The 25,733-nt window shown below is 40.6% G+C and overlaps 2 protein-coding genes and 1 non-coding gene across 5 annotated transcripts in view; 1 reads left to right on the forward strand and 2 right to left on the reverse strand.

The window, feature by feature from the left end:
• Positions 1–1,181: 1,181 nt before the first annotated feature.
• Positions 1,182–22,388, reverse strand: LOC132884315 (UPF0450 protein C17orf58 homolog). Of its 2 annotated transcripts, none has more exons than XM_060918145.1 (5): positions 22,281–22,388; positions 16,910–17,503; positions 15,571–15,657; positions 10,471–10,662; positions 1,182–4,554 (listed from the first exon to the last, which is right to left on the reverse strand). In XM_060918145.1, exons 1-5 carry the CDS (start codon positions 22,363–22,365, stop codon positions 4,367–4,369), a joined length of 1,146 nt encoding a protein of 381 aa, XP_060774128.1. In that variant the 5' UTR covers positions 22,366–22,388; the 3' UTR covers positions 1,182–4,366. The 2 variants fall into 2 exon arrangements, with proteins under 2 accessions (XP_060774128.1, XP_060774127.1); XM_060918144.1 differs by having other exon boundaries at positions 22,266–22,388.
• Positions 22,389–25,097: 2,709 nt separating this feature from the next.
• Positions 25,098–25,170, reverse strand: trnar-ccg (transfer RNA arginine (anticodon CCG)). The gene has a single exon. It is a non-coding gene; the product is annotated as a tRNA-Arg (tRNA).
• A 323-nt stretch (positions 25,171–25,493) lies between these two features.
• The window catches only part of LOC132884896 (importin subunit alpha-1-like), a 48,628-nt gene continuing 48,388 nt past the window's right edge, over positions 25,494–25,733 (forward strand). The window contains exon 1 of one of the 2 annotated variants that reach the window (XM_060918940.1): positions 25,494–25,558. The gene's annotated coding sequence lies outside the window, so the exon portion shown is untranslated. Of the gene's footprint in view, positions 25,640–25,733 lie in introns of both variants that reach the window. The other variant, XM_060918941.1, reaches the window with a different exon arrangement.

Consider the following 25,733-nt stretch of genomic DNA (forward strand, 5'->3'; position numbering starts at 1 on the left):
TTTCAAAAATAAGGACATTTCAAAGTGACCCCAAACTTTTGAACGGTAGTGTAGGAGAAAATCGTTTTAATTTTTTATCTTGCACAATCGAGGAGGAAAGATTGCATTTCTTATAACTCTCAACTCAGCCGTTTCAAAGTAAGAGAGATTTGGGCAGATGAGAAGAATCCGTGCAGTGAAAGTAACACAAAACTGCTCTTGAACAATAATTATACGTTTATAAACGGAAGGACATGGATAAACAAAGCTGTGCAGTTTATATATTCATCTCCCATTGCATCCAGGAAGCGCAACAGTCACGGGCTTCCTGGCTGCAGTGCATTCTGGGAAATGTAGTCAAATCTGTTAGTGCTTTTTTTTTTTAAATAAATATTGTGAGTTCGAGGAATGACTGCATTGCCTGTAACTCTTGACTCAGCCGTGGAGTCTGTGATGTGATGTGATAACGTCGAGTCAACCTTCCAAATTGAAGAAAGTACCTCCAGCTGTGGCCTAGAGAACGAGACGGGGCATTTGTAGCCATGCCCCATGGGTTAGAGTTAGGGGCGGGGCTACACCCAGGTCTTTCTCAAGTGAAGTGATTTTGTTCTTTGACAAAAAACATTATTTTTCCAAGGTTTTTTGTCCTCATAAATTTGTACATTTTTAGTCACAGATTTTCTGAGGTTTTTTTTTTCCATGACATTGTAATCTCCGTATTTGATTTTTTTTCCTCGTAAATTTCCGACTTTAATCTCAGAAATTCTGATATTTTTTTCTCTGAATATTATCCCCTCCTTCAGCTCCGTATTTTCTTTCACCTACAATGTCCCTAATATGCTCTCTTTAATTTAACTACTGTTAAATGAATAACTGAGAATATGGCAATGCGAACCGAGACTCTCGTGAAATTCCACTTTTGGAAAAGTGAGCTAGTTTATTAGCAGTCAAGTAGGCAGCTAATGGTGTCGTTTTGAGATTCACAGATTGGGGAATTTTCATAAGGTTAAATGGGCAAGTCATTTTTCGTATTTTTTGCATGGTAAAAAAAATTGAAAGGAGTATAAATGATTTACTGCTCATTGTAAAACTCGGGTGTATTTTCAGGAATGGTGAATAGAAGTCTGGAATTGAACTTTTCAATGGAAGGTTCTTTCTATCGTACATTAATGTTATATCAGGAATAAGTGAAATACACCAGGTAGAAAAAAATATTTTTTTATTTAATAAGACATTTCAGAATGATAAAATGTGCATCAGCAGTGCATATGAAAGTGTTCTCTGTTTACCCTTCAGTTCCACCCAGTGTACACTTTTGACTCATGGAATGGAGCCTGAAGGAACACATTTCTTTAAATCTTTCCTTCTCTTTCACCCAACATGCCCATAAAGCTCCTCTTCTTTCCTGCCTGTGCCTCTCCTTTGAGCTTAAGCCAAAAGCCTGCGTGTGTGTGTGTGCGTGTGCATATGTGTGTGCGGGCAAACATTCGCCATAGGTGGCGTTCCATTACGGCTCCTAGAGCGTCTGTTCCCTGAGGCCCTGGCCCATGTTTTTGCTCACAGGACCCTAAACAGAACCGCCCTCTTTCATGTAACCAGGTGCACAGAGGATCAGATTACTATCCGATTAGGGCTCAACACGAGTGCATACACACTATCCTTCTCTTTCTGCAGTCTCTCTCACATACAGAGTGAAAATATTCCAAAGTACAGAAAATAACCTTGTCTTAAGAAAGGGATTTTGTTAAATAAAATTTTTTGTCTCTCTCCCCCCCATTCCAAAATCTTTACTTCTTCCTCTCTTGCATTTGAGCACATTTCCTGCATTCTGATATCATTTAAAGGAGAAATACAAAGTACGGGCAAAATGAAATAAATAGGAGCTCTGAGTCATTGCTTTGTGCTTTCATTCTGTGCTGCTGAAACGGCGTGAATGGGAAAATAAACAGACATTAACGAAGATAATGACACATGATGATTCCAAACTGGAAAAATATGGGGGGAAAACAAACAAACCTGCGGACAGGACATTGGATTCTGTGTGGAGACAAAAACCTGTAGGCCCAATTAACATTACAAATGTTAACGTGCTCTATATACAGTTGTGGTCAGAAGTTTACATACGGTGACACGAATGTCATCTTGGATATGAATGTCATGGCAATATTTGGGCTTTCAGTGATTTCTTTGAACTGTGGCAGAATGTACAGCATACATCTTTAATTAAAAAAAACACTCGAATTTGGTGCACAAGTTTTAATTTTCTTTGGGTTTTCTGAAATCAACATAGGGTCAAAAATATACATACAGCACACCTAATATTTGGGTAAAATGTCTCTTCACAAGATTCACCTTGACCAAACATTTTTGTTTACCATGAACAAGCTTCTGGCAGAATTCTGGTTGGATATTTCACGACTCTTCATGGTAGAATTGGTAGAGTTCAATGAATTTTTTTTCCCCCTTGGCATGGACTTTACTTATAAGCACGGTCCATATCTTTACAATAGGGTTGAAGTCAGGACTTGTTTTAAGCTTAATGTTGGCCTGTTTTATCCTCCACAACCAGCTCTGATGCATGTTTGGGTTCATTGTCCTGCTGTAACTCCCAAGTCGTGTTCAAGTTTCTGATGGTTGATGCTGAAGAATTCTGAGACAGTCCTCCTTCATTATTCCATCCACTTTGTGCAATGAACCAGTTCCACTGGCAGCAAAACAGCCCCAGAGCATGATGATCCTACCACCACCACCAGCTGGTACAGTGTCCCTCTGTACATGGTGGTCATTGTGGCCAAACAACTCAATCTTTGTCTCACCTGACCATACAGCTATCCTCCAGAAGGCTTTTTTTTTATTTTGTCCGTGTGGTCAGCTTCAAACTTTAAGCTTGAAGTTGTCGATTTTGGAGCAGGGGGTTATTTCTTGGATAGCAGCCTCTTAGTCCATGGTGATTTGAACTGTAGACAGTGATCCATCAGCTCCCAGTTCATGGCAGGGCTGTGCCATGGTGGTTCCCAGGTTGCTCCTGACCATCCAAACCAATTTCCTTTCAGCTAAGGGTGACAGTTTGGGTTTTCTTGAAGCAAAGTGGCTTGGCAAAGTGACTACACACAATAACTTGGATACAATTGTTTGAAATGATCTTGGAATTTGCAGTTGTTTAGAAATGGCTCCAGGAGACATTCCGGAGTTGTGTACATCTGCGATCCTCTTTCTCAGATCTGCACTGAGCTCCTTGGACTTTCCCATTTTACTGTGTTGGTCAATCCAAGGAGTGCTGTAAACAAACCCTTTTTATGAAGGCACAGAGAAGCTACCAGCTGTAGTCAATCATGTTCACTAACAGGAAGTTAAAAGACCTCGGCCTTGGCAAGATAAGAGACATTTTGGAAGTTTCAACACCTCTGAATTAATAATCTAAGTGAGTGTATGTAAATTTTTGACCCTGTGTTGATTTCAGAAAACCCAAAGAAAATTAAAACTTGTGCACCAAATTCTAGTTTGTTTGTTGTTTTTAAATGAGATATGTATGCTGTACAATCATTCTGCCACAGAATAAGAACAGTTCAAAGAAATTACTGAAAGCCCAAATATTGCCATGACATTCATATCCAAGACGACATGTCACTGTATGTAAACTTCTGACCACAACTGTAAGGTATGAAAAAATGGCTTCTACACTGTACTTTCTCTAAGAAAGCGCACTTCCAGGATATAAAATAGTAACTTCTGTAACATGAAAAGTGCATGACATGTTCAAAGTCACATAGCGTATTCTGTGTTTTGTTTAATAAGTGCACGGGTTATGGAATATGAAAAGACACTGACGCTATGAGGACGCATGACTTCTCTTATTTTCCTCCGAGGTTATTTTGCAACATCTCTTTTCTTTCCGGCCTTTCCTTGTGTTTATGAGGGTAAATATCCACTGAAAACACATCAAGGTTCTTGTGTGTATGTCAAAAAAGGCAGGGTGTATAGGGTATATAAACACATCAAACGTTAATTTTATTACTTTTCTCTGAATATTTCTCGGAGGAAATATTTAGCCGGTTCCTGGTTCATGTTTCAGACATGAATCAAATCCTCTGCCAGTGGATGGAATCCAGCGGATTTCCCTGGAGACGTCTATGAAAGAGGACAGGCAGAAAGGCAAGCATTGTACAGCAAGCAAAATATCCCCACTTGGAGTGGATTGATCTATTACACTCGGACGCTTGGGCAGGGTGGACAGAGACGCCTTTGTCTTCCTGTCTATCTCCTCTGATAATACTGCAAGATTATGAGGTTGTTCTTTTTATATTTACATAAGGCCGCATTTAGTCCTCCCATGCAGCGGGTGTCAGTAGCGAGCCGTTCGTTGTTTTTGTTTGTTTGTTTTCCCCCTTCACCTGCACCTTGAACGCATGGCCTCTTGAGCTTTCTGGTGCCTTCTCTTGTTGTAGCGCTTGACGTAGCTGTTGCTGCGTAGGACCCCGTCTCCGGGTTTCAGTTTGCCCCCGAGGAGGGTGAGGAGACTGGAGGGAAGGTGGCGCCTTCGGTGGTAGATATGGCCCATGACTATGTATCTGCTCCCTGTAAAGCATAATGTTTCAAACGAGGTGGTTTAGTACACTAAGTAAACTCATCATAAGTTGATGAACCAGTATTTATGCTGTATCACTCCTTACCCTTTGTTTGCACTATGATTTCCACGACAAGTGACGTTTGAATTAAGGTTTTCTCAAATCTATGCACATTACATTACAGGTATTTAGCAGACGCTCTTATCCAGAGTGACATACAACATATCCAGAGCAGCTTGCAGAGCAGTTAGAGGTTAGGAGCCTTGCTCAAGGGCACTTCAGCCATTCCTGCTGGTCCAGGGAATCAAACTGGCGACATTTTGGTCCCAAAACTACTTCTTGGCAAGGTAAATTTAAATGACTGGCTTGAATGATTCTTCTGATCAGTCTTATAGCAGGCCAGGTCTGATGTTTTTAATGTTCCTACTTGCACCTTTAGTTCTTATATGCTTTATATATATATATATATATATATATATATATATATATATATATATCAGGGCTTTACATTAACTTTTTTGCTCACCGGCCACTGTGGCTAGTGGTTTTCCCAAGTCACTAGCCACAATTTTGTTGCCAGGAAATCGCAGTTTTTTCTTCACCATGATACGTTAAAGTTCGGAAGATCTAGATTTAATTATGAATGGCAGCGTATAATGTATCTCTACAGTAGCACTCAAGTATTCAGTGCTGTTAAGGTAGCTTCCTATATGAAAACATGCAACCAATTCAGACAAAATATAAACAGAGTATTCTGTTTATTGAACTCAAATTCAAGCCCCTTACAATATGAAATATCGTATACTGTAATATGAAAAATAACATTCAGTACAACTGAACTGGGCGGCATGGTGGTGTAGTGGTTAGCGCTGTCGCCTCACAGCAAGAAGGTCCTGGGTTCGAGCCCCGGGGCCGGCGAGGGCCTTTCTGTGTGGAGTTTGCATGTTCTCCCCGTGTCCGCGTGGGTTTCCTCCGGGTGCTCCGGTTTCCCCCACAGTCCAAAGACATGCAGGTTAGGTTAACTGGTGACTCTAAATTGACCGTAGGTGTGAATGTGAGTGTGAATGGTTGTCTGTGTCTATGCGTCAGCCCTGTGATGACCTGGCGACTTGTCCAGGGTGTACCCCGCCTTTCGCCCGTAGTCAGCTGGGATAGGCTCCAGCTTGCCTGCGACCCTGTAGAAGGATAAAGCGGCTAGAGATAATGAGATGAGATGAGACAACTGAACTGATTCTAATATTAAAAGTCCAATTCAAAACATTTATCATTGAAAAACATTTGATGTTTTGATATGCAAGTATTATGTGTATTATCAAGTATTATGTATATTATGTATTATCTATTAATTGTGTGTGTGTGTGTGTGTGTGTGTGAGAACATGTGTAGAGAGAGACATTAAATGTCCTCATTACATTCATCATCAGATGAGTCTGAATGGTCCATGAAAAATGGTCTTCGTGACCTGAGGCTTCCAGCAGGCCATAAGTTGACAGCTGGGGCGGATCAACTTCTTTACAATCGTGTGAACGTTTCTAACCAGCAGCTCCATCCTCTCCAGCTCAGCCGACTTCATGACAGCCAGGGACTGAAAGCAATGCTGTCCTGTAGTGAACCAGCCGTCTTCACCTGTTTTGATGTTATAGTACCGATGTGTGCATTTGACTTTTTGTGGTCCTTTATAGTTTCGAGTTTAAAATTACTGGTGCCCGTCTTTGCCAGACTTTCTACAGTCTTCGCAGTACATGGTATTTTCGGTTTTGCTATGAACTAGCCAATCTCGCCCGAACTTCCATTTGTCATTGAACTGTCTTATCTTCCTCCACTGTAAAAAATGATTTGTTGTTTTAACTTAAAAAAAATTAGTACCCGGGCTGCCTTAACATTTTGAGTTCATTGAAATTCATATAGTAAGTTAACACAACGAGGTGAACAATTTAACTTGCTATATGAATTTCAATGAACTCAAAATTTTAAGGCAGCCCGGGTACTAACTTTTTTTAAGTTAAAACAACAAATTATTTTTTACAGTGTATTAGCGTCTTGTTCATCTCCATGGCCGCAGCCAGCTCTGAGGCTCCCGCAGTCCGGACCTCGGTCATTTTTAAGAGCTGAAAATACATTTGTACGCTAAATATTCAACTGGATAAAAAAATAAAGAATAACATTAAAACGTTTCTGTAAAAAGTGCATTGTTAATGATGTTAAACGCTGATTCTGTCTTCTGTGTGTGTTTGGTGCGGCTCTGAGACCAAGAACACAAAAGCGAATGAGCGCGTGGCTCGGCGGAGGAACACAGTGCAGGAGACACGGGGTTTCCATGGTAACCATCAGCACGCTTTCATCAAGCTGTTAAATTGACATTTTCGAAGCAGCGCAGTTGTAGCCTACCTTGTCTGTGATTTAAAAAATAAATAATTTGATAAGCCAAAGCAATAGAGTGGAAAGTTTCAACTTATGTTTGCCTTGGATAACTTTGCCTAAAACATGGTGGTGTATACTGATTTTTTTCCCCCAGAATGTTTTTTTGTGTGTGTAGGTGTAATGGATGCCAGATTGTTAATATATCTTAGTTCCATAGGCTGCATGGTTAGGGTATCTTTTGTCCTCATTGCTTGGGCCAGATCAAACCATTAAACAAGCTTAAATTATTCTTACTCTTGCCACATACATGATTTTTTTTTTTTCAAAACTGATGAGTTCAAACACCATTAAAAGTCATTTCAGGAATAGATCTCTTGTGTGGAGTGTAATTCACCCCAATCATTTAAATATGTCGAACATTTTCGGCACGCGCTTTGCGCATCATGGACCTCGGTGATTTTAAAATGCTGCTCCGGCCCTGAGCATCTCTGCCCCTTTTTCCCTGAGCAGCAGGGTTTGAAACTCCAGCTATATACCGCCACATAGTGCGCTTGTCAGTCGTCAGCAACTTTGTTGCTTCGTTCATTAACCGCATCACTGATTTTTATCTGAGCCGTTAACGAACGTTCTAAACAATTCTAACATGTCAGAATGTTTATGCAGGTGTTCATGGGAGTTGAAGGCGCGTAATATTACATTGCAATGTGTTTATTATATCAGATGCCTTCAGAGAACACTACAATTAAAATATATTGTCATACCACAGAATAAACCACCCGCCAAAGTGGCTAGTGAGACTAAAGTCATTACCCGCCAAAGCCGAATTTTACCCGCATTTGGCGGGTGGGCGGGTGCTAATGTAAAGCCCTGATATATATGAACTCACACTCAATGTGGATAGATTGTAATATAGATACTGATTACAAAGAAAAATAAATCTTAGAAGGAAATTAGCGGAGATCATTGGTGCCGATGGTGAGTGTATGTTGGCTTGCACTGCTAATCTTGCCAAAGAAACAAGTATGAAGCCTTGCGCATCATTCATGAAAATAAAAAAAAATTCCACAATTTTCACACCAATTACTGCATGAATTTATGTTTAGTTAAACTTAAAAAAAAATGGACAGTGCATGCCCAGAAGCGACAACAGTATTGTCCACTTTTCACTCGCTAATGTGATCATGACAATATGATACACATTGATATGTGACCAATGTTAACCATTCAATATGATCCAATTTAGAGCCGGTTCGATGTGATGTGATATGATGTGACATCCAGCTTGATCTGACCAGCTGTGAGCTGCAAAAAAACAAACCCAACTAGGCAAGCTGGTTTTGTCCAGTGATGTTTCTAATTGCCTTACTGTTGTGCTGCTTTCTTAAAAATAGCATTAATGAAAAAATATGTTTCCTTTCTTCCAGCACTTACTCGCTGGCAAAAAATGTCAACCAGTTAGGTTTAAAGACTAGCTTAGCTAGTACTGTTGGTACAAACAGTTATATTTTAATCAGTAGGAAGTGTTTATGGAGTGGAAGGCCATGCCTCCTTTCTGGGACAGACACAAATTACACTCGTTTTATTACTGGTACACAAATATAGAAAGGGCTGTGCTTAACCAATACAAAGGCAACCTGACTGTCTTTTACCTGCTGGTTTGTATCGGTGCAACTGGATTATAAATATTAAGACCTGGACCAGTGTTTTTGTAGCAAAGACTGGATCTCCAAGGAAATGATTTTAAGATAGCACAAGCTCAGCTGACATAACATATTATTGCTTTCCAAATAATCTGGTTGACTGAAAACCTTTGCAGATGGCCCCAGACCAAGGCTTCAGTCTGCCAGTTGCAGAAATATACCTGTAAATACAGGAAACTGAATGAAATTACCAAGAGTCCTGAATATTAAGGGGGGGTTAATCCATGTCTTGCAAACGTATTCATCCCCCTTGGTGTTTGTCCTGTTTTGTTGCATTACAAGATGGAATTCAAATGGATTTTTCACTTCATAAGTCACATAATTAGTTGATTACGATCCACCTGTGTGCAATCAGAGTGTCGCATGATCTGTCACATGATGTCTGTATAAATCAACCTGTTCTGGAAGGACCCTGACTCTGCAATACTACTAAGCAAGCAACATGAGAACCAACGAGCCTCCAAACAGGTCAGAGACAAAGTTGTGGAGAAGTATAGATCAGGGTTGGGTTGTAAAAAATATCCCAAACTTTGAATATCCCAGGGAGCACCATTAAATCCATTATAGCAAAATGGAAAGAATATGGCACCACTACAAACCTGACAAGAGAAGGCCGTTCACCAAAACTCAAAGACTGGGTAAGGAGGGCATTAACCAGAGATGCAAAAAAGACACCAAAGATAACATTGAAGGAGCTGCAAAGATCCACAGCGGAGATGGGAGTATCTGTCCAAAGGACAACTTTCAGCCGTACACTCCACAGAGTAGGGCTTTATGGAAGAGTGGCCAGAAAAAAGTCATTGCTTAAAGAAAGCACGTTTGAAGTTTGCCCAACAGCATGTGGCAGACTCCACAAACACATGGAAGAAGATTCTCTGCTCAGATGAGACAAGAATTGAACTTTTTGGCCATCATGGGAAATGCCATGTGTGGCACAAACCCAACACCCTGAGAACACCATTCTGACAGTGAAGCACGGTGGTGGCAGCATCATGCTGTGGGGATGTTTTTCATCTGCAGGGACAGGAAAGCTGATCAGGACTGAAGGAAAGATGGATGGCACTAAATACAGGGCAATTCTGGAGGAAAACCTGTTTGGGTCGGCCAGAGGTTTGAGACTCGGATGAAGGTTCACGTTCCAGCAGTATGATGACCCTGAACATGCTGCTAAAGCTACACTGGAGTGGTTTCAGGGGAAACATTTAAATGTCTTTGAATGGCCTAGTCAAAGCCCAGACCTCAATCCAATTGAGAATCTGTGGCATAACTTGAAGATTGCTGTACACCAACTCAACCCATCTAACTTGAAGGAGTTGGAGCAGTTTTGCCTTGATGAATGGGCAAAAATCCCAGTGTCTAGATGTGCTAAGCTAATAGAGACATACCCCAAGAGACTTGCAGCTGTAATTGCAGCAAAAGGCGGCTCTATAAAATATTGACTTTGGGAGGGGGGTGAATATCTATGCACACTCTAGATTTCGATTTTTTTTCATCTTAATTATTGCTTGTGTCACAACAAAACAATTTTCACCTTTAAAGTTGAAGGCGTGTTGTGTAAATCAAATGGTGCTAACCCCCAAAAATCCATCTTGCAATGCAACAAAACAGGACAAACACCAAGGGGGATGAATACATTTGCAAGACACTGTACAAAGAAATGTCAAAATATGAGGAACCTTATAAAGTTTCTGGTGAACAGGGACATCCTGTAATTTTTTTTTGCATGTTTGTGCAAGTTTGTTTAAAATGAATGCCCGGATGTCACAATAGAAGGAGGCAGCAGGACAGTAATGATGCAATGAACGACACAACAATTAAAGATGATAACCAGCAATTCTTCACTTCATTCAATCATCAGAACTCACCAAGTTTGAGGTCAGGACAAGGTTTGGTACACTTATAGGTGTCCAAGACCAAGATGTTCACCTTGAAGAAGAAGGTGTCTGGCGTGATGAAGAGGCGGCTCATTTTGTAGAAGCCATCGTTGCTCACTAGCAGAGTGACCAGTCTGATGCCTCGACGAATTATATCAATGTCATGAACAATGCCATTGACGGCTGGAAAAAAAAGAAAGTCAATTGAAACTTGTCAGTATACTCTGATTATCATGGACGTCTGGTTTGAAGCAGTCAGAGTCTCCTCTGTAAAAGTGTAATTAGGGTGCAATCCATTCACCCCAACGAGACACCCAATATTTTATCTTTAACAGCATTTTAAGTTACCTCCAGATGTGAACAGAAGCTATTAATTTCTGTCTACGCTCATATTTTCAATTCTCAGGTGACATATTCATGGTGATTAGTCTCAGTGTTGACAAACCAGTGGGTGTTTTTCCACTGCACATTCAAAAACAAGAACTGGCCCAAATGTGAGCCAACACACGTGTGGGGCTTTAGTTCTCGCTCAATTTCCACCAATTTGAAAAACAACTGGAAAAAGTGAATGTATCATTTTCACATGCAAAAGCATCTTCACAGTGTGGTGTGTTTACAACTTTAAGTTCAACATGGAAGAACATTGTTCCTTTTGCCAGGTGAGTCCAGTGAGTTAACTGGATGAGTTTAAACTCATGAAAATGAAGACCATGGCTTAGAAAAATTAATTTTGAAACAAAAATACCCACTTCTGTTACTTGATTGCAACAGTAGCCTTGTAACTCCAGGGCAAAATGAAATATACTACATCAGTCATTCTGTATTGACTACACTTTTAGGTCTTAGGTTCTTCAGCAGGTTCTCAGGATAAGGTTCTTAGCAGTGACACCAGCAGTGACTAACTTCTATTACGCTATCCACATTCACTGGATATGAGCAATTGCACGCCTTGATTGGCTACTCTACTACTAGGCTATCAACTCGTATAGCGTGAGTAGAGAAAAACAAAATGGTGGCGCGTGTTGTTGAACCAACCGAGGACGAAATAAAAACTACTCGAAAACAAAACCCTAAAAATACAAAAAAGCAACAAAATATGGAATGAAAGTATTTCATGATAAGAACGTATCTTTTTTTTTTCCAAGAATTATCGCATTTTTCACAAATTGCTATTGTCATTTCGCCAGTTGGTTTGCATTCTAAGCGGAAATGATTTTGTTGGACGTTTTATAAAGTTTTTATTTATCGAATTTTGCAAAAAATAAAAATGCTCTGTTTCTCAAAATCCAGTGAATGTGGATAGAATAAAACAGTTATTCTACTCAATCTGGTCGTACATGGCTTATAGACCCCTTCGCAGTAAACGTCATGCATACGTAAGCGGAAATTGCGCGCGCAGCCTGGACCCAAAAAAGACTCAGAAATGCCTAGTTGTTGTGTTGTCGGGTGTCAGAATCGTAGCAGTGATGGGGTTAAAATGTACAGAATTCCAGCAGGATCTCACCCATTCCAAAAAAATCGCCGACGTCTATGGCTACAAGCCATCAAACGTGTAGACTGGGATGAAAGCACCATCAAAAATGCGCGGGTTTGCAGCGCCCACTTCATCACAGGTAAGATCAGGCTATTTATTAAATCTTTCTTTTTTATTCTTTCTAGTCTTCGTTTATTGATGTAGCAAAATACTTTGGTAACGTTTGTCTGATTAGCTGGGTCATAGTTACACAATGTAATGAATATTGTTAGCATGTTAACTTAGCTTTGCATGCAATTTTGTTTGTAGGAGAGGTCTCGCTTGACTCAAGCAGTCCAGATTTTGTGCCATCATTATTTGTGTATGCCGAAAATCACAATTTTAAAGCAAGGATGGAAAGGTAAAATTGTGTGCCCTCACTCTAAATGCCAACTTGCGTTGACTGCTCTAACCTAGCTCCCGCCCCGTTCAGTTTCATTTCTGCTCTCTGCCTCTCGCTTTTTACGCAACTCTGATTTCTCTTAGCTGCACTCTTTACACTATCATTCCTTTCATGCCATTACCTCCTGCAAATTGCTGTTTAGTGTTGTTATTTGCTGTTGTAGCTAAAGCCACATTGCCATCACATCACTGGCATAATTTGATTAAAACAAAATGAATATGAATGTCCCATTGTTAATCAAGTTGTACATGCCCGCACATAACATAATCATATGCGTCTAAAGACTTGTAGGCACGAAGTTTTTCGTGGGTGTACACTGAAGTCTTGTCAATAAGGTACGAGTATATATCTGGCCATTGTATACCAGGGAACTTACTAACATCGTCCGTCCACTCTTTAATTAAATACGGATCCGGTAGGCGATGTCCACTTGTTAGAGTTAACTTATTTATGTAGCATTCTCGATCTTGTAACGACAATTGTTTGGCATAATCTGACAGCTCATAATGCCGGTCTATGGGCAGCGCCATTGTTTCTGGGTCCAGGCTGCGCGCGCATCCTGGCAACGGTCGGTTTGTTTACAAACATGCGAAGGGGTCTATAGCCGACTCGGCGCTACGCTATCAGCTCATGTACAACTTGAGTTCATGGAATAACTGTTAAAGATCTAAAATCGATTATATCATGAAGTCTCGTCAGTGGCATATTAAGAATGATGGGGATCAAACCTGTTCTCACACACAAAACTTACACTTTAATGTCACCTGTCCTTTTGTGTCATTTGTACCTTCCTTGGACAATATGTGCTTAGTTTATCTACTTTTAGTTTCCCCTCCAAAGGCATTTAGTTTTTTTTTTTTTTCCCCTCTCATGGAATTTTAGTTATGCGGTCATAGTCAGTTTTGCCGGAGTCCCTGCTTGCACTCCGTGCAAAATGTATCCTGTTCTTACTCATTAGGTGACACTGGGCGTACCTAACAACCTGTGTCGTCGTCCCCCCCCCCCCGCCCCCCCACTCTTTCTGTCCCTCTGAGTTACACGTTGATCCTGAGACACCAGTGGTGCTGAGCTCTTCTGCTCCTCGGACCTGCCTGATCCATCCTGATACCCTACGTCTGGCTGGAGTCTCATCACATCACTCCTGTACAGGACGGCCCCATATGGACAGTCGAAAGTCGCACTTGGAAGACGCTCTGGACACTTACAGTAATGCTTTTATGTCTGAGGACTACAGTTAACTTGCTAACTTTAGGACTGCGGTTGTCATGAACAGTTTATAACATCAACAAAACAGACTTCATGTTAAAACTAGAATGATTTTCCTGGTTACACAGTTATACTTTGTGACTATATAGGACACTGTTACAGAAGCGAGTTATTTATAATCACGTTCTCTGTTATCACCCAAATGAGGATGGGTTCCCTTCTGAGTCTGGTTCCTCTCAAGGTTTCTTCCTCGTGTCGTCTGAGGGAGTTTTCCCTTGCCAACCGTCACCACAGACGTGACCATTGGGGATAAAATTATGGATAAAATTAGCTCATGTTTAAAGCCTTTAATTTTCTGTAAAGCTGCTTTGCGACAGTATCTATTGTTAAAAGCGCTAAAAAATAAACTTGACTTGGTTTAGGCCAAAAAAAAAAAAAAGCACATGATAATCCACCTTTGTTCACATTCGTTGCACCACAACTGTATCTCAAATGCTCCTTCTCAATCACTGATGTGTAATTGTATTGTAATCAGTACTGTTTGTTTGTGTGTTTATGTGTCTGTCTCTTAACAATCTAGTGTCTCAATGGTTGCACCAGTTGACTTCAAATTTTCAGGGTAGGTGGGCAATGGTCCGTAGATTACCTGATGAAATTTTGGGGGTAATCGGATCAAGGTCACCAGAAAGGTAAACCTTTTGGTCAAAATAACATCTCATCTCATTATCTCTAGCCGCTTTATCCTGTTCTACAGGGTCGCAGGCAAGCTGGAGCCTATCCCAGCGGACTACGGGCGAAAGGCGGGGTACACCCTGGACAAGTCGCCAGGTCATCACAGGGCTGACACATAGACACAGACAACTATTCACACTCACATTCACACCTACGGTCAATTTAGAGTCACCAGTTAACCTAACCTGCATGTCTTTGGACTGTGGGGGAAACCGGAGCACCCGGAGGAAACCCACGCGGACACGGGGAGAACATGCAAACTCCGCACAGAAAGGCCCTCGCCGGCCACGGGGCTCGAACCCGGACCTTCTTGCTGTGAGGCGACAGCGCTAACCACTACACCACCGTGCCGCCTCAAAATAACATATTTTCCATTATAACTCAAAAAATGGTTGCCGATAGACAAACGTCTACTATTATGAGCGTATAGGGACTCCCATATGGCCTTTCATTTAGCACCATGATCTTTGACCTTGAGTGACCATGAAAGGTCAAACTTAAGGTCACGGATTTTCAGAAGGCTGTAACTTGAAAATGGTTGATGGTGGACAAATATTTACCATTATCAACTTATAGGAAGTGCCATATGGGCTTTCATTGAAAGGTCAAACTCAAGGTCACAGATTTTCATAGGACTATAACCTGACAGGTGATGATTAAGAAATATTACCATTTTAGGTATAAAATAAGTGCTGTAAGGCGAGGTTTGTTTTGCCTGGCAACACTTGTTCTTTGTGAAATTGGGCTTTGATTTTAAATGCACTAATACTTCGCTCAGTAATGGCAGTGTATTCATTTACTCGAGCTGCTTTAACTGTAAAGCCTTCATATTCAGATCCTCTTAAAAAATCCCGAAGATGTCATTTGGTGTGTTTAGTTTTGGAGGTCAAGCTAAACTTTGCCGATCAGCAGATTTCCAGGAGCTGGGTTGGATATACACAAATAAACTAGTGCAACTCAAAGGGCAGTCTTTCTTCCGTGAACATGAACCGCTTGAGGGAACCTGGGCATGCTCAATTTCTCTTGGTCCTCTTTGTAGTTCTGCACATTTTTCTCCTGTAATTCTGCTTTGTATTATTCTAAAGAAAAGTGAGTTAAGAGTTTTTCCCCATTGTAAATGTTGTCCCAAAAGAATGAATGAAAACAACAAAGGAAGTACGCAGTGTATCATGAAGTACAACAGACTGGAACCTGTTGTTGTTATTATTATGTGCAGTTTGATTGTGCTTGTCCTCACCGAATTCACTGTAGCAGAAGTGCTCTATCTCATCCTTGTCCTTCCTGCATTCACTCAGACACACTGCATCATGGCTGAAATCTGATTCTGGAGGAGAAAGACAGAGGTGATGAGCTCAAAGAAGGGACGGGAAGGGACAGTCCATCAGACCAGAGGACTGTCAGTCACTTTGCGTGCACTTCTATTTCCTGATTTCCCCAGAGTCAGATGAAGGCAGGTCGAACCCTTAATCGCAACATAATTAAGGACTCGGGAATCCTTTTGAGTCCACATTTAGACTTATCTCTATCCTGAAAAGCCAATCTAAATCATTCTAAAGTGGTGGATAATTAAGGGGCATATTTTAAAATGACGCCACACAATGAATGCAACTGACTGTGACCATGAGTGGCACTTTGAAAACCACAGAGCTTCATTCCAACGCCCAAGCTGTCATTGCCGCGCCATTATCCCAGCCAAAGCGTCACATTCCAGCCAGTGTGGGACGGTTCAGGGCTATCTTTCTGATATCTGTAGTTTAATCACCGCGTCATAGCCCATTTCGCTTGGGCATATTTCAGATTCTTTTTTTTTTTCTCCACTAATCTTATGGCTCAGAGATCTTCAGCACAAAGGGCGCATTCAAAGTGTGCGAGCTAAGCAGCAATTTGCGGCTTGAGGGAGAGAGTAATTAGAATAACCATCCACCCTCAGAGATTTTCTCTCTCTCTCTCCTCTTTCCAACATGCACACTCATATTTCCTTCCAGTGATGGGATCTGAAAACTGTAAGGCACCATTTCCCAGACCTGGCCCTGTACCGCACATTTTCCCGTGTTTACTTGCCCTTCTCCACACAAAGCTTTTGGGTCAGATCGACTTGCTACTTGCAATATCAAATCTACAAAATGTTCATTTCCATGTTGCTTCAAATAACACATTTCAACTGGAGAGGCCACCAAAAGTTACATACTGCAGCTTTAAGAAGCTCTTCGTCATTTTTCAAATGCTCTACTACCTGCATGAGAAATCAGAACTGCAATGAAAACAATGACAAAACTTTTTTTTTTTCCCTACCATGAAAGGCCCCATGCTTTTTCTGGACACCGTATATGCCTTATGAGTTATCGTGAAAGATTTTTAGCAAAACAGGCCAGAGCTGAGTGTTCTGGTTGGGGGAGGAGCTAATTTCTGGACCAGAAAAACTGACATAGAAGCCTATAATGAAGAAATTGCTTGAATAATATTTGATGGTTATTACTAGTCTTAGAAACAGTGTTAACATTTTCATTTGCAGTTTTAAAGATTATTAAGCAAAGAAACTTTCGTGTTTAAGACCCGGATAAAGAAGTTTCTCTCACCTTTCTTGTGGATGTCGAAGTGGTAGAGCAGACTGGAAGAGCGCCGGTTGTACTGGATGAATGAGCGACTATTGTTCAAGCCCGATTTCCCTGGTCTATTCTCCTCGGGATCCATCCGACCATTCCCACTTTCTCTGTGTGTGTTAGACGATGTCTGTTGTGTACGTGATCTGGAGTTGTGATTCAGCTCGGAGTCACTGGATGGAGGGTTATTGGACTGCATTGGGCTTTCAGGTGGAGCCTTCTGTGTCTGTGTGCGGTTCGATGCCCCAACCCCGGTAGCAGGGACGACTTTATTAGGATGCCCATCATTACGCAGTTTCTCATTGTTATGCTCGATGGGAAGCCGCTCATCCCTCGAGCCCTTCTTGCTCTTGCTGTGTGTGCCTAATCGAGGATGAGGAGATAGCGGGTCTGGATGTTTGGGCCACATCCCTGGGGGCAGCGCCAGCTTCGGATCTGCAGATTTTTTGCCTTGCTCGAGCAGCTCATTGGCTGGTAGAGAAGGATCTTTGGTTCCTGCTTTGGTTTGGTTGCTGGAGGAGTCGGATGTTCCACTTTGTCCTGGCGGCGCTCCAATCAGAGAAAACAACTCTGTGAATAGACCCACAGTTAGCAAGCACTGCGTATTAAGTAAGATAAGATCTAAAACATGTTATAAGGAAATAATCAACAGTGAAGCAGAGTGACCTGTTACCACCCAGAAGTTGATTAGTTTCCAATAACAGCATGTCGCAAAGTGTTTAATTCCTCTTAAACCACAGCAGTTTCCCAATTATTACAATTTTAATTTATTTAAAAAAACAACTGGTGGTTTTTTTTAAAATCCATTTTTATCCAGTTCTGTTTAATCTTGTGGAATGTCCATGAGACATTGTTGATAGCGCTTACGTTTTCACAGCTATAAACAGTCGTTCCACTTTGTTTGTTCGTTTGTTTCGTCGTTTGTTTTCTCTCTCGACAAAAAAAACGGCTTCTCGTGCTACACGCAAAGCCGTCATAAAGACTTTCCCATGTCAGGAAACCTAGATCAAGCTTTATCTTTGACTATTACAAAACACTGACACTGGAGACTCCTTCCAAAAATGGGTAAAACCATAGTATATCAAAAATTACACACAGTTTTTAAATATCTGTGTACAATTTTGTGCATGAGTTCTTACCATAGAAATAACAAGAAGACATGGTCATCACTATCCCCTGCCAACGAGCATTTTATGAAGACCACTTAACACTTACGACCTTACAAGCTTTAATATTGTCTTGTGCATGTTACCAGCCATAACTCTGAAAATAATCGTTTCTCTTAAATGATTTTCAACCTCAATCATGATTCATGACCAGGAGTATGAGCACGCAAATTTTCATTGATGTAGCCTATGTAGTTTCTGAGAAAACTTGTCCAGACTGAGTCCACTTCTCATTCATCTCATCTCATTATCTCTAGCCGCTTTATCCTTCTACAGGGTTGCAGGCAAGCTGGAGCCTATCCCAGCTGACTATGGGCGAAAGGCAGGGTACACCCTGGACAAGTCGCCAGGTCATCACAGGACTCTGAAAATAATAATAATAAATCATAAATGATTTTTGAGCTCAACTTAAATCATGACCAGTAGTAAAGTTACATTGATGTAGCTTACGTAGTTTCTGAGAAAACTTCTCCAGATTGAAACGGACGGATGGACGGACAGACTAACTCCTGTATCCCCCTGCACGCTTTTTGGCGGGGGATAACTAGCACATTAGTATATTGTATGTAAACCTTGCAGCCGAGCTGTTGTCAAAACTACTGTTAAAGAATTTTTTGAACAAGAGCATTAATATAAACCTTTTGTTTTGTCTTGAAACTTGAACTAGTTTCAGATTTGCTGTTATAGAAAATTAATCAACACCTTCTGACCAATCAGCATTCAACAGTGCTTTTGTATCACACCATGTATCATACGCTATCAGAAATAGGGGTGCAGTAGGGGTCCATTTCTGTCCCCCAAGGTACAATCTACACTAATGTACCCCCTAGGGCTCATTATGCTTCTCATCTCATCTCATTATCTCTAGCCACTTTATCCTGTTCTACAGGGTCGCAGGCAAGCTGGAGCCTATCCCAGCTGACTACGGGCGAAAGGCGTGGTACACCCTGGACAAGTCGCCAGGTCATCACAGGGCTGACACATAGACAACCATTCACACCTACGGTCAATTTAGAGTCACCAGTTAACCTAACCTGCATGTCTTTGGACTGTGGGGGAAACCGGAGCACCCGGAGGAAACCCACGCGGACACGGGGTGAACATGCAAACTCCGCACAGAAAGGCCCTCGCTGGCCACGGGGCTCGAACCCAGACCTTCTTGCTGTGAGGCAACAGCGCTAACCACTACACCACCGTGCCACCCTCATTATACTTTTTAGAGCCAAAAAGTTACATACATGTCCCCAATCAGTATATAAAGGGTACCGCCCCAGCCATTGTACCCCTAAAGGTACAATAATGTACTTTATTTTCTGAAAGTGTAACTATTGGTGAATTATGGGTTAGCAGCATAGTCATGCAATTCTGCTCACTCGTACAGCAAAGTGCAAGGAACCAGATTTGCGTTTTTTTATTGTATTACTTCAATAACGGAAGGTGGAAGAGAGCTACATAAAAACTACACAAGAGTTTAAGAGATTGGCTTTTCTCTCATCACTTACAGTGTAATGATTGTACTTTTTAATTTCCATCAAATCATTCAACAACCACACTGGAGACTTGTTACTTTGTGTTTTCACCTCTGTTTGTTTCTCTGTTTCCAACGTAACTCAAAAAGTAGTGAACGGATTTTGATGAAATTTGGTGGAAATGTCGGCCATGGGCCAAGGAACAATTGATAAGATTTTGATGCAAATCTGGATATGTATGTGCATCCAGGATCCAGATATGTACACACATCCAGGATTTTTTTTTTTGTCTATTCTTAACGTAACTCAAAAAATAGTGAACAGATTTGGATGAAATTTGGTGGACAGCTTTAGTATTATCCTCAGTTCAAGTGATTTTATTTTGATGTTGATAATATGTGGCTTGGCGGAAGTATGCACTCTACCAAATAGCCTTCTAGTTATAAATGAGTTTGGAGCACACAGCTTCCTGGTTCTTTCCTAAAAGGAAATGTGCCAGAATTCCTCTCAGGGTAATCTCACATAGTTACAGATGCTGAAAATAGAGTAAATAGAGAGTCAATTAAAAAATAATAATAATAATGTAGCATATTGTTACCACTGCGTGTATTTATTAACATTGCTGCACTGGTCATTTTGCTGTGTAATACTGAATACTTTGAATTTCCCTCAAGCATTGCAGCACAAAGATGATAATTAAATGTTCGAGAGAGGATTACTCTGAATTATGCTGTCTCTCCCGGTTAGGATTATTGTTTAGCATTGTGGTATTTCTGGGAAACTGGGCTCAAATATTTTTCTGATTAACCTCATTATATCATAATCCAAATGAAATCTTTATGACTTTTGTTTCAGTGTAGTACAGTTTGGTAGGTGGGGTACAAACATTCAGTTATAACTGTTAGGTACGTTTGATTCAAGTGCACAAAACAAAACAAAAACCACCCAAGTGTCTAACACCAAACATGTTTTGGACGATTGATTGACTACTTTTTGAGTAAAAACAAAACCCAAACTGTAAAGTGCCTGTGATATTTTTTAACCATTATTATTATTATAATAATAATAATAATAATAATAATTATTATTATTATTATTATCAGCATCAAGAACAGAGTTGACAAGGAGAATGTCCCCCCGATGTGCTGATTTTGCGGAGAAAGAGAAGACACAATTAGTCATCTAACAGCAGAATGCAAGAAACTACTGTAGTGCAAAAAGAATACAAAATGTGGCGACATGATAAGGTTGGACAAGCCATTCACTGGAAGCTCTGTCAGAAGTTCAGTCTCCCAAGCAAGGATAAGTGGTATGACCACACTCCAGAAGGGGTAATGGAAAATGATCAAGTGAAAGTACTATGGGACTTCAGGGTTCAAACAGACCATCATCTTGAACATAATAGACCTGGTATGGTAGTATTGGAGAAAGACGGGAGAACATGTAATGTAATCGACGTAGCATGCCCCTTTGACACGCGAATGTTGGAAAAGGAACATGAGAAAATTGAAAAATATCAAGAACTTAAAAGAAAGGTTGGGAAGATCTGGAACTGCCGGAGAGTAAATGTAGTACCAGTTGTTACTGGAGCACTTGGGACAATCACTAAGAACTTCAAGGCATCGATAAACAAAATTGGATTGAAGGACAGCACTACGTTGCTTCAGAAAGCTTGCTTATCTGGAACAGCAAAGATTTTAAGAAAGGCACTAGACACCGAAGGGGCTATAGCTTGATGTCTAGATTACAAAAAATGCATTCACAGCTTACCATGTGAATTGCTGAAATAATAATCTCATCTCATTATCTCTAGCCGCTTCATCCTTCTACAGGGTCGCAGGCAAGCTGGAGCCTATCCCAGCTGACTACGGGCGAAAGGCGGGGTACACCCTGGACAAGTCGCCAGGTCATCACAGGGCTGACACATAGACACAGACAACCATTCACACTCACATTCACGGTCAATTTAGAGTCACCAGTTAACCTAACCTGCATGTCTTTGGACTGTGGGGGAAACCGGAGCACCCGGAGGAAACCCACGTGGACACGGGGAGAACATGCAAACTCCGCACAGAAAGGCCCTCGCTGGCCCCGGGGCTCGAACCCAGGACCTTCTTGCTGTGAGGCGACAGCGCTAACCACTACACCACCGTGCCGCCCTAAAATAATAATCATAATAATAATTTCATCTCATCTCATTATCTCTAGCTGCTTTATCCTGTTCTACAGGGTCGCAGGCAAGCTGGAGCCTATCCCAGCTGACTACGGGTGAAATCATTGTCAGCATCATAGACTCTTGGAAATATGTTCAAATATACAACATTTATCATGTAAACCTGGAAAGTTTCTTGATGCCTACAACAGAGAGTTTCTATGTGAGAAATGTTTCCATGTACAACAATTTTAGGAAGCTAAGGACTATTAAAAAAAAAAAAACCCAACCAAACTAGAATTTTAGTTGTAAAGGTTTCTAAACAAATATTAGAACACACCCTTCACACATAATGTCTCTTAATTCTACCTATTTATTAATAGACATTACAACTATTTCGATTTGTCATCATGGATTATCTGTTTCTGGTAGAAAGGTCCATACGAGGAGACGAAGCTTCTCTTTCCATACAAATTGTGAAGATCATTTCTTGGGCAGGTACAAAATGAAAAGAGAAGAAGAAGTTAGGTAATAATAAAACGTACGTTTACCAGTCTTACCATTAACAGCATGCTCTTCAGCATCAGAGAAGGCGAGAGCCACAGAGAGGAGAAGCAAAATGCCAGACATGTTATTGATGAACATGAGCAGCTTCCTTATGGAGAGAAAGTCTTATTGAGACGCTGCAGCTCAGAGTGGTGGCGGGTTTTTATCCTCACTGTGAATTCTTAGAGTAAAGGGGTGGGATGGAGGGACGATCAGCTGACCAGTGTGGGTTTACCCTAGAGAGAGAGAGAGAGAGAGAGACTCTTTAGATTAAAATTACTACAGTTATTACTGTTGCTATTATTGCAATCATAATAGTTATTATTGTTCTTGCTGTTATAGATTAATTATTATTATTATTGATATTATTCATCTCATCATCTCTAGCCGCTTTATCCTTCTACAGGGTCACAGGCAAGCTGGAGCCTATCCCAGCTGACTACGGGCGAAAGGCGGGGTACACCCTGGACAAGTCGCCAGGTCATCACAGGGCTGACACATAGACACAGACAACCATTCACACTCACATTCACACCTACGGTCAATTTAGAGTCACCAGTTAACCTAACCTACATGTCTTTGGACTGTGGGGGAAACCGGAGCACCCGGAGGAAACCCACGCGGACACGGGGAGAACATGCAAACTCCGCACAGAAAGGCCCTCGCCGGCCACGGGGCTCGAACCCGGACCTTCTTGCTGTGAGGCGACAGCGCTAACCACTGCACCACCATGCCACCCTTTGATATTATTCCTGCAATTAAATTTTTTCTCTTTTTACTTTTAATTTTACTTTTTTCTCCTTTTCTCCTCCTTTTTTCATCATCCTTTTTCTATTTTTGTGTTGTATAAACATTCTTCTTCTTCTTCTTCTTCTTCTTATTATTATTATTATTATTGCAATTTTATAATCACTATTTTTTCTTTTCCTCCTTCTTTCATCGTCCTTTTACTATTTTGTGTTAAATTAATATAAAAAAATAAATTGTTGTTGTTGATGATATTTAAGATGTTGTTGTTGTTATTATTACCCTAATTTCCTTTTCCAGATTGTATTTCCAAAGCTTGAAAATATTGCATCTCATGATAGTTTATTGATGTTACTCATAGTGAATTAAATTAATTAAAATTATATTGAGTCTTGGTATGACATTGTATTTTATTATTTTATTATTGAGTATCAGTAGGATGTGAGCAGTAAATGATCTAGCTGTGTGGATTCACTGCTCTCTACTGGACACTGGAGAGATTTTCTTTACTGCCCTTTAATCTGTAATGACCAGATCCTTAGGTACATATAAAATATATACAGTATAACTACATATAAAATACAAGAGCGACGTATAAAATATGATTTGATAGTCAGCATGACAAACCACAACACTTATTAATGAATAAACAAATAAGCCAAAATCAAACTACAAATTAAACTCGGCACTATAGTCTTACAAAAACAAACAAGCATGTTTTACGGTTTCTTTTTATTATATAACTTTTTTTTTATGTTGACCTCACGTTTATATGTGGCAGTTGTGGTTCAGTGGTTAAAGCTAGACGGCCTTTTGATTTAATAAAATCGGTCAAATTTAGTTCCCTCTGAAATTTGGTCATTTGTGATATTTGTTTATTTCTGTAATATCTCACAGAATATCGGGTCATTCTGTTGCTGAGAAGTTATTTAATTTGACGGGATTCCCGAGCAAACGATGTGCAGGAAATCGCTCGCTTCGTGCAGTCAAGCAGACAGAGGAACTCCGTGTGTGTGTGTGTGTGTGCATGCACAGGTTTACCTTTGACCCTGTACTGACAGTTCCATCATTCTGTCACTAAACAAACAGCTGATCACACCGAGGTGCTCGCTGACCACTGATATTTATGAGTTTGGTCCTGCATTTCTTTTCCTTTGCATATAACATAACGTCTTTTCTTCTCACTTTCCGTGACTGGAGTCGGTTTTTCACTTTTCATTCACATACTCACATCCTCCATTTTTCTCTCTCGTTTCAAATTTGTATCCCGCAATGCCTTGTGCGAACGGGGAAAGCCCATCACGTGACGGATGATGTAATATCTTGAATTGGGTCATGGTGAAGCAGGAAAAAATATAGCAGAGAATTTAGGGCCATGTGGCCCTAAATTCATTATTTGTTCTATTAAAAAAAAAGAATAAAATTGTAAGTCTGTGATTCGAATTTAGTAGCTTTTTTGGTCTGCTAAACAAAAATAATTGGGTGTTGGGGAAAATTCCTTTTATGACCTAAACTTAAAATCTGAAAGGCAGTCTACCTTTAAGGTTCTTGGTTCAAGCTCCAGCACTGCTAAGCTGTCACTGTTGGGGCCCTTACCCTCTGCTTCAGGGATGCCATATCATGACTGACCCTGTGCTCTGATCCCAACTTCCTAACAAGCTGGAATAGGCGAAGAAAAAATTTTCACTGTGCCGTATTGCATATTAGACTAATAAAGGCTTCTTTTTCTTCTTCGAATACAATTTATATAGTCAGACCACAACATAGTGACATTTTAAGGCTTGTAATGTGAGAAATACTGTAGAGCAATTCTATATTGTCTTATAGATGGATTATACGGTACATTATATTGTACTTCTCTGCAATCAGTTATAGCTTTATTCCATGGTTTCATGTGCATTTTATTAATATAAGCAACTTTGATCTGAATTTGAACGCATTAAAAGTGGTATGAGTATTTTAAAAGCGTTTATGCATTTAAAATTATCTAAATATTAATAGTTTTATCCGATTCAGACGTTATTAAACTTCATTTCTGGCCGTCGTTGGATGTTTTTTTTCATAGCTCAAAACTGTGATATTTTCGACCCAGATGGGACTCGAACCCACAATCCCCAGCTCCGGAGGCTGATGCCTTATCCATTAGGCCACTGGGTCATCACGCTCCGCAATGAGGAAACTGACGCTTTTAAACAATAGACATACCAAATAGTCAGGGGTAACATTTTCGAGGATTTCTATTGAAAAAGAAATAAAACAACCGAAAGTATCGTTTTGTGTTTTTACTAAATCAAAGCACGAATTTCTCGCAATTATTGTTTCGATTGTCACTTCACGCATAACGTGAAGTCTCGCGACAACCGTTCGAGAGCACGCTTTGCTTTTATATGTCATCAAGAAGAGCCAATGAGCGTCTTGGTTTTTTCAAGATGTCCAATCAGCTGTAGGGGCCGACCTGAGTAGTCCCGCCTGCCTAGCAACGTCACTGTCATCCGGAGCAAGAAGGAAACCAGGCGCGAGAAAAGCAGCTGTCCGGGACAACCAGGTTTATTTATTTATTTATTTATTTATTTATTTAAAAATATAACACAACACCACCTGAAGGGTCCGACAACCGTCTGAAAAGGTGTAACAACAGTATGGAGTGGGAGTTTTAGTAATATTATGGTGTTTAATGAGTTTGAAGTTGATTTATTGTATTTTTTTATAAGCCCTCATGG

Source organism: Neoarius graeffei, chromosome 4 (assembly GCF_027579695.1).
Source record: "Neoarius graeffei isolate fNeoGra1 chromosome 4, fNeoGra1.pri, whole genome shotgun sequence".
Lineage (NCBI taxonomy): Eukaryota > Metazoa > Chordata > Actinopteri > Siluriformes > Ariidae > Neoarius > Neoarius graeffei.

Coding starts and splice junctions, on each gene's coding strand:
- LOC132884315 (XM_060918144.1), bottom strand. CDS start 22,365: ATGTTCATCAATAACATGTCTGGCATTTTGCTTCTCCTCTCTGTGGCT. Junction 17,504..22,265: donor TAATGGTAAGACTGGTAAAC/GTACGTTTTATT, acceptor GTCTATTCACAG/AGTTGTTTTCTCTGATTGGA. Junction 10,663..15,570: donor CTTCTGCTACAGTGAATTCG/GTGAGGACAAGC, acceptor TTTTTTTTCCAG/CCGTCAATGGCATTGTTCAT.